This window comes from Haliotis cracherodii, unplaced genomic scaffold (genome assembly GCF_022045235.1).
Source record: "Haliotis cracherodii isolate W230 unplaced genomic scaffold, xgHalCrac1.p SCAF_18, whole genome shotgun sequence".
Taxonomy (NCBI): domain Eukaryota; kingdom Metazoa; phylum Mollusca; class Gastropoda; order Lepetellida; family Haliotidae; genus Haliotis; species Haliotis cracherodii.
The window spans coordinates 8472648-8487768 of NW_027266273.1; the positions used below are offsets into that span (position 1 = coordinate 8472648).

A 15121-nucleotide genomic window follows, 5' to 3' on the forward strand; every position below is an offset into this window, starting at 1 on the left:
AGCAGCCAAGACAGGTTTAATATTTCCAGAAGCTTGCATATTAACAAGAGTCCATGACAATTGCTTTTGAATGAAATTATTTTTCTTGAAGATGCAGAATATCCACCAACCTGTACTTCATTTATCTCAGTGAGATTATTCCACTCATTGACACATTGTGTTTTAGACTTTTCAAACAATTAAAATATGATGTGAATTTTGCCATGCAGGTGATATGTGTATTATGCCATACCATTAAAAAGATATTTGACACACATTTACATATTTGACACACGTGTTGGTGATTAAAATTAAAAATACTCAAATTCATCATCAACTTCATCCCCACACTTTATCTCCACGTTTTCCACAGTGCAATATGCACGAATTGGGCACATATCACGAGCCTCAGCGTAGTCCAGAAATGATTTCTTCACTTCTGGATGACCGGGACGGCACCGTCCTGTAAAATAGTAATTCTTCGGCATCCTTAATGGCTCGCCATACTCACGATCTGAAAAAAAAAAAAATGTCTTTTGATGATATTCCTTACAAAAAGAACTTTCTACCCTAAATCTGTGATATGGTGGCCTAGTCGTCCAATGCTCCGCGCAGAGTTGCGCCCCTTTACGTGTCAGAAAAAGATGATTGTGGGTTCGAATATCCGTTCGCTCTGATTATGTGTTCAGGTTTGTCAGCTCCATACCAATGCTCGTACGTTTCAACACAAGCGGAATCCGTCTAAGACCAGCATCACTTCGGGCTTTCCTCCCACATCAAACTGACGCGCCGTGATATAACTCAAAATACCGTATATATAAAAAGATTGGGATTTCACTCCTTGTAATATGGAATTCTGTTTCTTTTCCATTTGTAATCAGTCCGAGTATAGTATACGTAAGACGTCATATATACAGTGTATAATTAAAGCTTATATCCTGTCTCTTTTCAACTTCCACAACAGGACATATCTGTTTCTGAACGTGTGATACAGAAACATCGATTCCTTGCCTCATGACGCGACATACATCTGACACCACATCTCATTTAGATCTATCGTCTATTTAGTGAACATGTTTATACTTACATACACAATCTGGTACATGTTGGTTATTCCAAACACCATTATCTTGGCAGACGTATGTCGGAAGAGAAGTACTGGATGGAATATCATAGTCTTCGTTGCACTGGATCTGGCACATGAAACCGCTGCTCCATTTGTCACAAACAAGAGCGCCATTGTTGGGTGCACGCAATGGTGGACATGTTGCTTCTACAACATAAATCAATTAGAGTGAGGTAATGACATTTTACGAAGGTATGAGCGATGATTGAAGCTTTCGAAGTCAAAGACGCAATATCCGCCTGGTCCCCTCTTCATAGTATTTGACCGCCTTCGTGGTCCAGTGGATAGAGCGTCCGCCCGAAGAGCTGTAAAGTTAGGTGGTTCTTTCCCCAGCTGCTTCATACCATAAGACGTTGAGGAGATAAACCTATTGTGTTTTGAAGTTTGATGTAGTCCCACTGCAGAATAGATACCGCTTTATTATAATTTGGAACACAGTACGTTTATCTCCATTCTACCATGACGGCAACAACGCCTTGAAAACGGCCCACTCTTGCAACGTGTAACAACACAGGCACACAGGTCCGCAATCTTAGAACAATCCGAAAAGTGGTCACATGTACTTATATATGTAACAATTATTACTAAAGTTCAAGATTAAAAACACCATAGTCGTGAGTAGTTCAAAATAAGTGTTCAAAACACGTAGTTTTTCAAAAGAAGTTGACAAATAACACCCCAAACTTAGTCCAAAGACAGATGTTTTTATTTCTACCAACTTGATGTACACTGTTGAACACTGTCAATTCTTGGAAGCTGCGAGAGAGGTCATTTCTTGGAAATCGAACATGCCATCATTTCTATTGCAGGGATGACAGGTTGTAGAAAAAGGTCTTAAAATGCTAAACGAATACATTTCTACAACAAACTTTTTGAATTATATTATTCTATTATACATTTAACATATGTAAGTGTTAGCAATTACCCCCAGTAAACAATAATAACATCAAAATAAATGCCTCTCCATCCCGAACTTGTATGTGGCAGAACTTGACCTTCATCACGGTTACTCACACCTCGCAGCTGTCAATGGCTTACAATCTTGTGTTTACATTCTCCGTTGCTCCGTAAGCAAGATGACAACCCCGATCTATGATGTGGTTCAACATTAACCCGTAGATTTACTGGGAATGATCGAGCCTGCTGGTACAATATGATTACCAGTGGAACTGAGTATGACTGAACAGCCGCTTTTTAGCCTGCAGACGAGCCGGACATTTTTTACACGAGGTAGGGCCTATCTCAGAACATTTCAATTTCAAGATTTCATGAATTCCAAAGCCAGAGTGTGAATGGAATGAGACATTCGTGGCCCAGATATAGTGGGTCGTGTATGATTTTCTTAATTGTGCGTGTTCTGAAATGAATTTCATCAAGTTTGACTTCAAAGATGTAGGGACATTGATTTCGTGGATTTTCGAATGGACAAGTGTTTTCTGAGTGAATGGAATTTCAAAATCCTCTTCTGCCAAATCCTTACGATGGTGGTTGACGTAGATAGCGACGAATATCGATTACAAAATGGTTTGTAAACAACAGTTTGTGATGAATGAAGTTTTTTCAAACAATTTTGTATAATGTAATATTTTACTTTCATTCACGGTTGTTTCAATGTTAAAATAGCTTAAATTGTTCCGATTCTCGTCATCATAGAACATTTCCCTAACATTTTCATAAACATTTCATCTGTATGCAAAAGATATGCTTTTGTTAATTCTTTTAATGTCATCATCGAAGCAGTCAGGGTTGCGGCCCAGCCAACGCCGAAAACATCCGACATCAAACTACCATATTTCCTCTATTTGACGCTATGCCGTCTGTTAATTTCGCGATAGCCCTTGCCTCGGCGTGTATCAGAACCCTGGCTGGTATTAGAGACCCAGCTCTTATTAGAGGAAATGTATATACGTTTTACAGTTCATATGGGTGATCGATCGGCAGCCGTTTTCTATGAATCGATATGTAGGCTATCTATTTATTCATACGCACGTTTTTTTGTGACAAGGCTTAATATATTTGAGAGGGGTTTCCGTAACAAAAAGGAAACCTCTTTTTAACCAGAAGCAAGCATTCATCAATGTCATGGTAGAATACTTGTTGTTGCCCTGCCTCGCGTTCGGCATTTAGGGGATAAAGCAAGTACTGGAAGGCACGGAGTCAGCATACAGTGTCTAAGTGGAGTATCCATGTTAAACTGCGGCATGGTATCTCAGTGGTGGGCCAGCACACACAACACACACACACACACACACACACACACACACACACACACGCATATAGACATACACGTCCCTATGGAAGTGCAATAATCTTGAACGCAACGTTAACACCAATTCCACTTCACTTTTCACCTTTGATAAAAATAATTGTGGAAGTGGATTATGTAATACTTGTTCTGCCCGATGGAGGTTTGTGAAATCACCATGCATTACAAGCATGGTTTGAAGCATACACGCTAAAACGTGGCTACAATTAATATATACACATACTGTGTTTTCAAAGTAGAGCTAGGTTACCTGTAGATTTAACCGTGTTAATTGGATTTTGGAATTGAACTCGTATATAAAAGCACCAAGTTGCAAGCTCTCTCCTTCTCTCTTTGGTCCTTATTACCTGAAATATACTCTCTTAGCGATTTCTATCGTGATTTCTGCCCAAAATGTATTGTCACACTTACTATGAATATTGTAGTATTGTAGTATATTCAATTGTACATTTAATTGTTTACAAATGCCCACCGACAGTGACTGAAATAATTACTTTTCTAAAAATATTAGCTTTCGCGGTGGTCCGGCCGTCAAATCAACTGTTTCAGAGGTGGTTACTGTGATTTGATACCTCTGCTTGACCAATCAAAATGGAATAATTTCCAAATTCTTGGTTTAATTGTAATTGAGAAGTTGAACCATCCAACTTCAAAATAACGAAATATGTTGCGCCACCTGCTGAAGTAATCTCATAACCATAAGATATTAAATCGCGAGGCTGCTTTTCACTATTTGGCATTTGTGTCTCCCAGTAGAGCTTTCGAATGAGTATTTTCCTACAGTACGAAATTCCACCGACTACTCCAGCTCTAAATCTTTACCTCTCAACGCTTCCTCATGTAAGCCTATTTATGTTAATTGTAAAAATTGTTTCTTAGCGAGCCAGTCATCCAGAAATCTAATCTATCTATTCATAAGTGGAGTTTTCGAAATGAAGTGGAACCCCAACATTAAGCCAGTACTTCTTTAAATGAGTGAGTGGGGTTTAACGTCACTATTAACATTATTTCAGTTATATCGCTGCGTGTCAGCTTAATGTGGGAGGAAAGCCCTAAACGATGCAGGTCTCTGACGTTTACCACTTCGGTAAAACCCACGATCACGGGTATGGTGCTGACAAATCCAGAAACATACTCGGGGGATTCAAACCCACTATCATAGGTTTCTGGCGTGCCCAAGGGACGCAACTCTGCACAGCGAATAACCTAAATCCCCAATGCTACGAACGTTATAATCAGTAGCCTTTCTTGGTTGTACTTACTTTTACACTGTGGCTCTCCATCTCCATCCCAGTAGCCAGCATAGCCACTTGCAGGCCGGGTGCATGTGATGATAGAAGATCCAATCAGGCGGATGGCCATTGGGCACTTGAGCTCACACACCGTACCCTCCGTGAATGGTCCTTTACAGGACATCTCCAAGGTCTTATCAGATAACACAGGATATGGGCAGTAGATAGCTGTGCCAGACGAAAATCATTGTAATATGAAAGTGTCCTTCATAACAGGAAACACGTAACAGTCACATGAAACACGTAAATAAAAACTATTTTAAAACCTTAGATATTCTTCTCAAAGAATGGTCAGACTCGCTGACTTGGTTGATGCATGTCATCGTATCTCAACTGCGTGGATCGATGCTCATGATGTCGATCACTGGATTGTCTGGTCCAGGCTCGATTATTTACAGACCACCGTCATATAGCTGGAATGTTGCTGAGTGCGGCTTTAAACAACCAACCAAGCAACCAAGCAATTGCTTGGAGCGATGCTCATGATATCAATCACTGCATTGTCTGGTTCAGACTTGATTATTTACAGACCGCCGTAATATAGCTAGAAATTTTGCTGAGTGCGGCGTTAAACAACAAACAAACAAACTCAAAAGAAATTAAGGACCAACCCTTTCTTTCATATAACTGCAGTTAATCTGTCATGGAATGACAATTGTGTTGTACTTACGTATTTCAGGCACTCCTGCCCACTTCCGAAAGAGATGCTTGACGCGCTCCTCAATACGACTGTTAAGTCCACTATTCAGTGTTTCCATATCCCGTCTCTGTTTGTCCCCAACAGCATCTACTTTCTGTTTAGTAATTTGTAGCATTTTCTGAAAATTACTAAACATTCTCCTCTCATCTTTTGTGTGGCCACCACACTGCATCACTGCCAGTACAGCAAAACAGAGAAGTGGAACACTCGACTGAAACCCCATGGTGAACGTTCTGACAACCAGAACTGTGGCTGTTAAATAACATGCATATGTGCCCTCTAGGTCAGAAGCAGAGTCGCTGAATGGTCGGGATTCGCAGAGATATAATTTGACTATTCATGAATATTCATTATCCATGCAGCTCTCGTTGTAGGTACACAGTTCCTTCTTTTTCTGTTAAATGTCAGTATGGAGAATTAATCCACACCACTGTGTTCTATTCCGATTAAACAACACTGCATGATTACATTTAAGTTTTAAAGGACAACCAAATTATTTTCCCAAAATATGGGACATTTGCATAATTAAAACACCGTAGTAGCAGGTTCCTTACTTCTTGCACAAACGCATGGGAATAGGGCTTTCATTAACATCAAACGGGTAGATGCTGACACATTAGCAACAGCACAATTATCAGGAAGTTAAAGTCTCCATGAATTGATCACTTTTGCTTCGTTACAAATTCTTTGAAGCAAGTTGAAGCTATTGAGAGATTTTAGATGGAAACCAATTTGTGTGTCCGTTTGTGTGTCATATTCACGAAATAAAGTTAAAACACTACGTTTAATTTTTGATGAAATGATGACATTCCTTTCTCATGGAAACCTGGATAAAATTGCTTTCATACATTTGAAGAGAGTATATTTTTTCAAATGAGACCCCCTTTAAACAACCTAAGTGATGGTGATATCTTCTTCCCAGCCACCTCATTGACTCAACATGAATTGGTTTAAGACGAGACCTTTGATTTGAACACTCGGCATTATTCCAGCTATAAGACAGGGGCCTGTAAACAATCTAGTGTGGACCAGACAATTCAGTGATTAGCATCATAAGCATCGATCCACACAATTGGGATACAATATATCAACCAAGTCAGTCTCCTCTTATGGCAAGCATAGGGTTGCTGAAGATCAATTCTAACCCGGATCTTCACGGTTCTAAACTTAAATAACAGACAGATGTGGTGGAGTCTGGTAACGCCAACATCATTACACTGCAAAGATAAGCGCTGATAAACTGCACAGCATGTCGCTGTGGGTCAGCACCATCTCACTAAGTAGGTCACACTATGATATTGCATCTATGATCGTCTTTCACATGACCCCTCACCTCATGCTGACTCGCACAGTTATGTGATGGAGGAAGGTCTAAGTGGTGGATGAAGACGTCCGAGCCGAACTATACTCAACAACAAAAGTTCCTGTGACACCAATATTTTAGCCTATTTTTCAAACAAGTAAAGTTTGGTTCTCAATATGGCAGTACATGTACATGTATGGAATCAAGTCACAAAACCGCAACTGCTACAGAAAAAAGCATGCATTCTATGCAAAGTTGACTTTTATGCAAGCCCAATACATTTCACTACCAAAGAATGGGTATAAAAAACATGTGCGTTAACGGGATTCCATATGCATTGTTTAGCATCGTGCTGACAGCAACCACCCAGAACAACAACAAAATTACGACATGCCACTTCTGTCCGTCTGCGGGCCGTTGGTATGCTTGAATCAGGATCGAGTCAACGTGATGATGCAAGACAATTTAACGTCCACAGAAACACCATTTGGGTGTTAATGTCAACGTTGGCAACAGACGAATGCAGTCAGAGACCATCCTCGGAGTGGCAGGCCACGCACAACCGATAATCCACAAGACAACTGGATACCTTCATAAACCGTACGTCGCCGCCTCAGATGTGCAGGGATTGTCGCCAGAAGACCCGCCAGACGTCACATTTTGACAGGAAACCACCGTCAAGCACGTCTACAAGTACAGTGGTGCAGAAGTTCTTTTCACCGACGAGTCTCGATTTCACCCCAGCCACAGCGATGGACGGATTCGAGTGTACCGACGTCGAGGTGAACGTTACGTCAATCATTGTGTCATGGAAGAGGATCGGTTCGGGGGCGGCAGCGTTATGGTATTGGTTGGGATTACAGCAAGACAGAGGACCCGTTTGATTGTGGTAGAGGGAAATCTCAATGGACAGCGCTATCGCGACGAGATCATCGGCCCTGTTGTTTTACCGTTTTTGCGTCGTCACGGCCCAGGCATTACCTTTCAACATGACAACGCCCGGTCTCATATTGCTCGACTTGTTCAGGATTCTCTTCAACAAAACAACGTGAATGCCATCCCCTGGCCGGCTCGCTCCCCTGATCTCTCACCAATCAAGCACATGTGGGATGAGATGGATCGGCGCCTTCGACGTCAAACACGTGTTCCACAGAAAATCCAGTGACTTCGAAACATGCTCAAGCAGATACGGACAGATATCCCACAGGACTTTGTGCGACGCCTGGTCCATTCCATGAGACGGAGAAGTGTTGCTTGCATCGCAACCAGAGGTGAACACACACTCTATTGATTTGTAAATTGACATTTTGGCATGTTCATGTTTTTTTATGAAATCACGCATTTTCTGATGACAATATGGCAAATCAAACCATTTGAACACTTACAGGAGTCATTCATCTGTTGCAAACCGAAATTGTTTCCGATTTGGTAAAAAAACATAAATTGGCATTCAATCTTATTCAGTGTCACAGGAACTTTTGATGTTCAATATATGATGGACTGAGTTGATGGAGGTGGTTGCTAACTATTTTTCAACATATTGCCCCCGAGGTCCACACACTTCTGCCAAAGATACAGGAGTGTCTTGATCCCTCTAACGCATAAGGCTTCCTCCTGGTGGTTTAAACACTTCTCTATGTCAGAAATGACGCTGCCAGACCTTGTGTAGTTAATATCTCCTAAAGAAATATATACAGCTACTTTTAGCTTTAGGACATTTGAAGGCATTAGCAAGGGACAATTTATAAATTGTTAGACCTGATTATAGCTGTCTTTTAATAATTTTCATATTTTTACCACGACAAGAAACATTAAAATCTTTCACGAAAGATCGTGAAGATCCGGGTTAGAATTGGTCTTCAGCAACCCATTCTTGCCGTAAAAGGCGACTACCGGTATCGTGTGGTCAGGCTCGCTGAATTGGGTGATGCATGTCATCGTATCCCAATTGCGTAGATCGATGCTCATGATGTAAATCACTGAATTGTCTGGTCTAGATTCGATTATTTACAGATCGCCGTCATATAGCTAGAATATTGCTTAGTGCGGCGTTAAACAACAAACAAACAAATAAACACACTTTCCATAATGTATAGGTTTACGAAATGGAAACTGAATTATACGAAATGCATTTCTTTCCGTATCCGTCCAATATGTCATTCATCAAAGAAAAGACATGCATTTCACACAAACCATTTAGGTTTACTATTCATGTATTCTTTTAAACCTTGGAGCAGTATGCATGTACAAATACAAGTGACATATTACAGTTTCATTTTTCAGTTACAGAGCCCCCATTCGCATCACTACACATGTTGTTATATACTACTCAAAAAAAGTAGTATGGAACACCCCTAATTGAAAGGCAGTGTGTTGCAATACGCACCAGCCATGACAAATTACCTGTAGTCATGTGAACAAATTGGGTGTTCTTTAACTTCTTTTGAGTAGTATATATACTACACGTCGCTTCCTCATGTTGTCAGTTGGAAGATTCTATACGGAAAGTGTAATGTTATCATTTATCACGTAATACTGGTGGACACATGATAGACGACGTGTTTTGTTCCATTGATAAAATGTGCCCTATTCTCTTTGTCTATTTGTTTCCCAATTTGACAAACAAATAGTCAGTATTTCGTGATCCAATGCTATTTGACGGATGTTTGTTAAGACCAGGCAGTTCACATCAGCCCCAATGACAGATGTGAAACAGAAAGGCGTGTCACATCTGAGAGGTGTGATATCAAAGCAGGTGACCACGATGTGTACCCGGACTCCACAAAACTTCAAATCTCAATGGGTGTCAATAAAACTGCTTCAGCTTTTCACTTATATTATCATTATTGTCGGCCTCGTGCAAACAGTCATCAGTGTAAATCCACCATCTGCCAACACAGGATGAACTGTAAAGTTCCGGGTAGAGAACAGCTCTTTAGCCATTCATGCTTGCCGTAACACGCTACTAACGGGATCGGGTGGTCAGCCTCGCTGACTTGGTTGATGCATGTTATCGTTTCCCAATTGCGTAGATCGATGCTCATGATATCGATCATTGGGTTTTCTGGTCTAGACTTGATCATTTACAGACATACGTCATATGGCTGGAATATTGCCAAGTGCGACGTTAAACAACAAACAACATAGGATTTATCAATACAGATTGTTGTGTACATTATATTTCCATCATGTTTATCTCAAAATCCAAGCATTATCATCCATAACAACGAATATGAGAAGATCATAAGCTGGTACCTTAATTGGGCTGGATGAAGACTGAAGCTGCTCCCAATCAAAAGATTGAATCTAAATTAAATACAAATTTAACCAGTTCACACTTCAATATTAAAACATTTTGCTTTGCAAGCCACAAGCCACATAGATTTTGGAATTATGTCTAGAAAATATATGACAGACGGTTCAGGTTTCCGTCAGGTTTCAGCAACTCAACTGTGACCATCGCTGACAACCCTGCGAAGCATCAGTGTATCAAATGTGGTAATACTCAAGATGGATTGTTTGTCACACTTTCCTTATTTGACGAGGAAATCTTCACCACACAGATCTTTAACATTACTCGGAATGTACCTGATCAGAAATATGAGGATGAAGTTAGTATATTGCATGCTGAAATAAATACACTGAGAATAGATAACTACTGAGTGCCAGCCACATGACGAACTCAATACAGTTATCTGTTTTTGCCTGTTTGCTTTTTAACATCACATTCAGTAAAATCCAGCTGTTTGACAATGCTTATGATATCAATAACTTGTTTGTCTGGTCTAGACTCCATTATGTGCATGCCGCTGTGCATATTGCTGAGTGTGGCAGACATCATGGATCAGTGTTGTCTCCATTGGACGTGTCAGGAGCCACCGATCGGATCCGATATTCCTCATGAATACCTTTTCAGAATCATTCCAATGTTTGTGGGTTTCACCACTGTAGTAAACGCTGCACATTACGTTGAAAGGGCAAAAAGAACGAAATTAAACCCAATTTTTAAACCCAATTCACTTAATTGTTGACATCAAAGTTTTATTTCTTCATGCCAAATTCAAAACGTCAGCGCCAGAGAATAATCAGTCTGAAATATCTGACGAAACAGATTCCATATGGCGTAACAGGCAAACTAGTGATTGCTATTATCTGAATGGATCCTCAACTCACATAATGTTAATTAATTAAAGAGGTAATTTAGTCAGCAAGTGTGAAAACGTCATATGAAGGTCACTGTATGTGAAACCTCTGTAATACAAAAGAAACTGGTGATATATTGCATTCCCTCTTCAGGACAGAGTAGACATCAGACCATCCAGATGTTGAACAGAGTTTGTTCCACTAAGCGATCTAAGCGCTAAACATTGACTTACGTCAGTTTTGTTTGTTTGTTTGTTGTTTAAAGACGCACTCAACAATATTCCAGCTATATGACGGCGGTCTGTAAAAAATCAAGTCTGGATCAGACCATTCAGAGGTTGAACAGGGTTTTGTTCCACAAAGCGATCTTACATGAAATAAAACCTCATATCGGTTACACTTACTTGGGCTATCAGTCCGGATTTAAAGAGGTCATTATGCGACGATGTCGTATTGGCCATTCGAGATATACAGCAGGGTACAATAGGTCTTCAGCAACCCATGCTTGCTGTAAAAGGCGAATATGCTTGTCGTAAGAAGTGAACAACGGAATCGGAGGGTCAGGCTCAATGCCTTGGTTGAAGCATGTCATCGATCCCAATAGCGTGGATCGATGCTCATCATATCAATCACTGGATTGTCTGGTCTAGACGCGATTATTTACAGACCACCGACATATACATGTAGCTGGAATATTGCTGAGTGCGGCGTAAAACATCCAAACAAACAAAGTGCTAAACCACATTTCACCTCCAAGAGTAGAAATGGGCTTCTTGTCCTCTTTTAAAGCTGCCACAGCGGGATATCACTGAAACACACTTTAATGCAGCGTAATACCAAACTCATGATTTAACTACTAACTCACCCCGTATGAGGTGATACCAATGAGTGTAATGGTCACGAGTGGAAGAGATAGTGTGTTATGACGGAGTGAGTTAGGTTTTAACGCCCATTTGAACTCACACTATGTACAAAATATCAAGCATGACATAATGTGGCAGAGAAGCCCGAACAGCTGAAGGTCTGAACCATTTACTCTTTAGGTTTACCATATGAGAAAGGGATTGGTGCTGACAGACAAAGAATCATAATCAGAACCTATAGGAGATTTGAACCTATAATCAGAGAATTCTCACAGGCCACCAGGACACGGAGTGTGGCACCTTGGACCTGTGCCGGAGACCGTGTGTATGACGCTTGGCTGTTTGACACGGATACCAGGATGTAAGATGAGTATAGCAGATAAGAGTCACTGAAATACATTTCAAACCTGGTAAACAGACCTGCGTGTTATACGCTATCGTACAAAGATAAAACTACTTCCCTGTGTTTGTATTACCGCCATGTGTGACAAAACATCCTGGTCGACACTGTGAGGCTGCAATCACGACTTGAAACAAGAGCCTCGGAACAATCACGATGCGTAGTTAGCCATTCCATGTGAAATTTCAACGTCAACATGACCATACATTTCTCAATTGATCCTCTTCCATGTTTCATGGCATCCTGTTTCACAAAGCGACCTCAGAGCTAATACTGACGTCAGTCGACCCGTGAAAACCCGTGGTAGAATAGGTCTTCAGCAACCCATGCTTGCCTTAAAAGGCGACATGCTTGTCGTAAAAGGCGACTAACGGGATCGGGTGGTCAGGCTCGCTGACTTGGTTGATTCATGTCATCGATCCCAGTTGCGTGGATCGATGCTCATGATATCAATCACTGGATTGTCTGGTCCAGACTCGATTATTTACAGACCGCCCTCATATAGCTGGAATATTGCTGAGCGTGGCGTTATACAACAAACCAACAAACCAACCAACTTATCATTTGATGATTCATTCAAACGGCAACGTGAACTGCCGAAAGTGATGCTAGATCCCGTTTTGGATTCACATTTATCATTCCTGAAACCTATGCCCATGTCATGAAGCCATGATTGCATCTATGCAATATGTGAACCAGCTGGGTCTTGACATGTGATGTATGAACATATATTTACACAGAAATCACCGCCATGGAGAGAAGCAATGATATGTCAGTAGTGAGCGTGTTTTCCACCAGGCGATAATGAGAGTGAGTTTGGTATTACGTCTCTTTTAGAGATATTTCAGCAATATCGCGGCGGGGGACACAGAAATGTGCTTTACACATTGTACCCATTTGGGGAAATGAAACCACTTCTTCAGCATGATGATCAAACATTTTAACTACCCGACTACCCCACCTCCATGCGATAATGTGAGGCGATACACTACTTCAATCTGATGAAATCTGAGAATAATTATTTGCCGACACTGCGCCTGGACTCACTCCACCCGAACTTGTCATTAGATTACTATTGTTATTGATTGAGCAGTGTGTGATGTAGTAGTCCTATGGGCCCTGGAAGGCACGGTAGCTTTGTAGTCAAAGGTGTGGGTTCGAATCCAGAATAGCACCACTATTGATCCCTGGTCGTGGGCTTCACCAAAGGCGTTTGTCAACTTCAGTTGCCACGCCGTAATATAACTGCATGACACACAGTTCAAAGCGGCCTAAAACAAAACTCACTTAATCGTCCTGCATGTCGCAAAGCTTAGTGTACAGAACCACCAGTGTCACTAAGTATAAAAGCATGAGATTTTTATTATCTCCCCGGTTTGAGAAATGGGAGGATATAGCGATCAGCATGTCCAGTCGTCCGTTTGCTGTTTCCAAAAACCTTAAATATTTCTTGTTGAAACTTTTTATATAGATTTGTCTGGTTGGGAACTGGTTGCTTTTGATGATTTAGGATTTTTATTCTTTAACTGTGTTTATAAAATTGCTATTTTGTGTGTAATTGGACTTTTTCCAGCTCCCGCAAGTGAGGTGAAATGGTGTTTGATGTCGCGTTCAAGATTATGGCACGTGTGTGTGTGTGTGTGTGTGTGTGTGTGTGTGTGTGTGTGTGTGTGTGTGTGTGTGTGCGTGCGTGCGGCTACTCCAGAATTACCCCGGTTTTATAATGCTAATACATTGAGATACCATGTCGCTCTCACATTAAACACATTATACTGACTCTGGGCCGAGTCTTGTCTTATCCCCTTAAAGCCGAGCGCCAGGCAGTACCATACTTTAACGTCTTTTGATATGAAGCGGCCAGTGGATCGAACCAACGGCATTCTATTCCGGGCAGACACTCTATCCGCTAGACCACGGAGGCGGTCAAGGTGAACAGAGCGTTTCATATTTGTATAAATAAATGGCACGGTTGGGAGGGCATTACTTATCTTACTCAAACGGGACAAAAGGTGGGATTTCTACAGTGTATAATTTACAGAATGCGTAAGCTTACTATCAAATGTAGGAATATTCAATGTACTGGTAACTTTGCCCCACATTCTGCCCATTCAGTTGTGACTATTTCACTGAAAAAAACTAATCCGACGTTTATTTATATTCTAAATGTTTTGTTTGTTTGTTGTTGAACGCCACACTCAGCAATATTCCAGCTATATGACGGCAGTCTGTAAATAATCGAGTCTGGGCCAGACAATCCAGTGACTGACATCATGAGCATCGATGTGCGCAATTGCATCAACTAAATCAGCGAGCCTGACCACCCGATCCCTTTAGTCGCCTCTTACAAGAATAGGTTGCTGAAGACCAATCGAACCCGGAATCTCCACGGGACCCTTTTTTACCAAATAGGTCGACTCACCCACAGCTGTTACCTTTACATTTAATGATGCTTTTTTTTAAGAGCAGACGTGGGGATATCCAATTTTTTGTCAAACACGAACTTTCTCGATAAACACACCATTCTCAGTTCTTGAATAGCCACGTATTTATCGATAACCCTTTTTCCGCGTGCCAAGTGTAATATTAGTATTTTCGCTAAAGACAGTCTTCTTAAGACAGAGACCGAAGTTATCTTGGACTGACATATGGAGTTTGGAGTTTGATGAGATACATCGATGGCATCTATTTAACCAGAGTTGACTTCAAGTTCTGACATATCAGAATCAAGTAGAAATCTTTGGAACATTTTCACTGATGATGGGAACTTTGAGAACTACACTAACTGTACATTGACTTGATCACCCATTCCATTTTGTTTTACGTCAGAAGCCGGACTACTGAACAACCCAATAACAAATCTTGAGTTCGAGCTCGATCTAATATGAAGTATTGTATGTGGGTTTATTTTCGCCCGCCCATTTTAAAGATCAAGAACCAATCACGAGCAGCAAAGACAGGTTTAATATTTCCAGAAGCGTGCATATTAACAAGAGTCCATGACAATTGCTTTTGACTGAAATTATTTTTCTTGAAGATACAGAATATCCAC

At 40.9% G+C, this 15121-nt stretch overlaps 1 protein-coding gene across 1 annotated transcript; it reads right to left on the reverse strand.

Annotated features, from left to right (window-relative positions):
- Positions 1-4986, reverse strand: LOC139465224 (E-selectin-like). The gene is made up of 3 exons (XM_071246897.1): positions 4634-4986; positions 1067-1252; positions 1-493 (listed from the first exon to the last, which is right to left on the reverse strand). The coding sequence occupies exons 1-3, from the start codon at positions 4785-4787 to the stop codon at positions 291-293; spliced, it is 543 nt and encodes a 180-aa protein (XP_071102998.1). The 5' UTR covers positions 4788-4986; the 3' UTR covers positions 1-290.
- Between the last annotated feature and the right edge of the window lie 10135 nt (positions 4987-15121).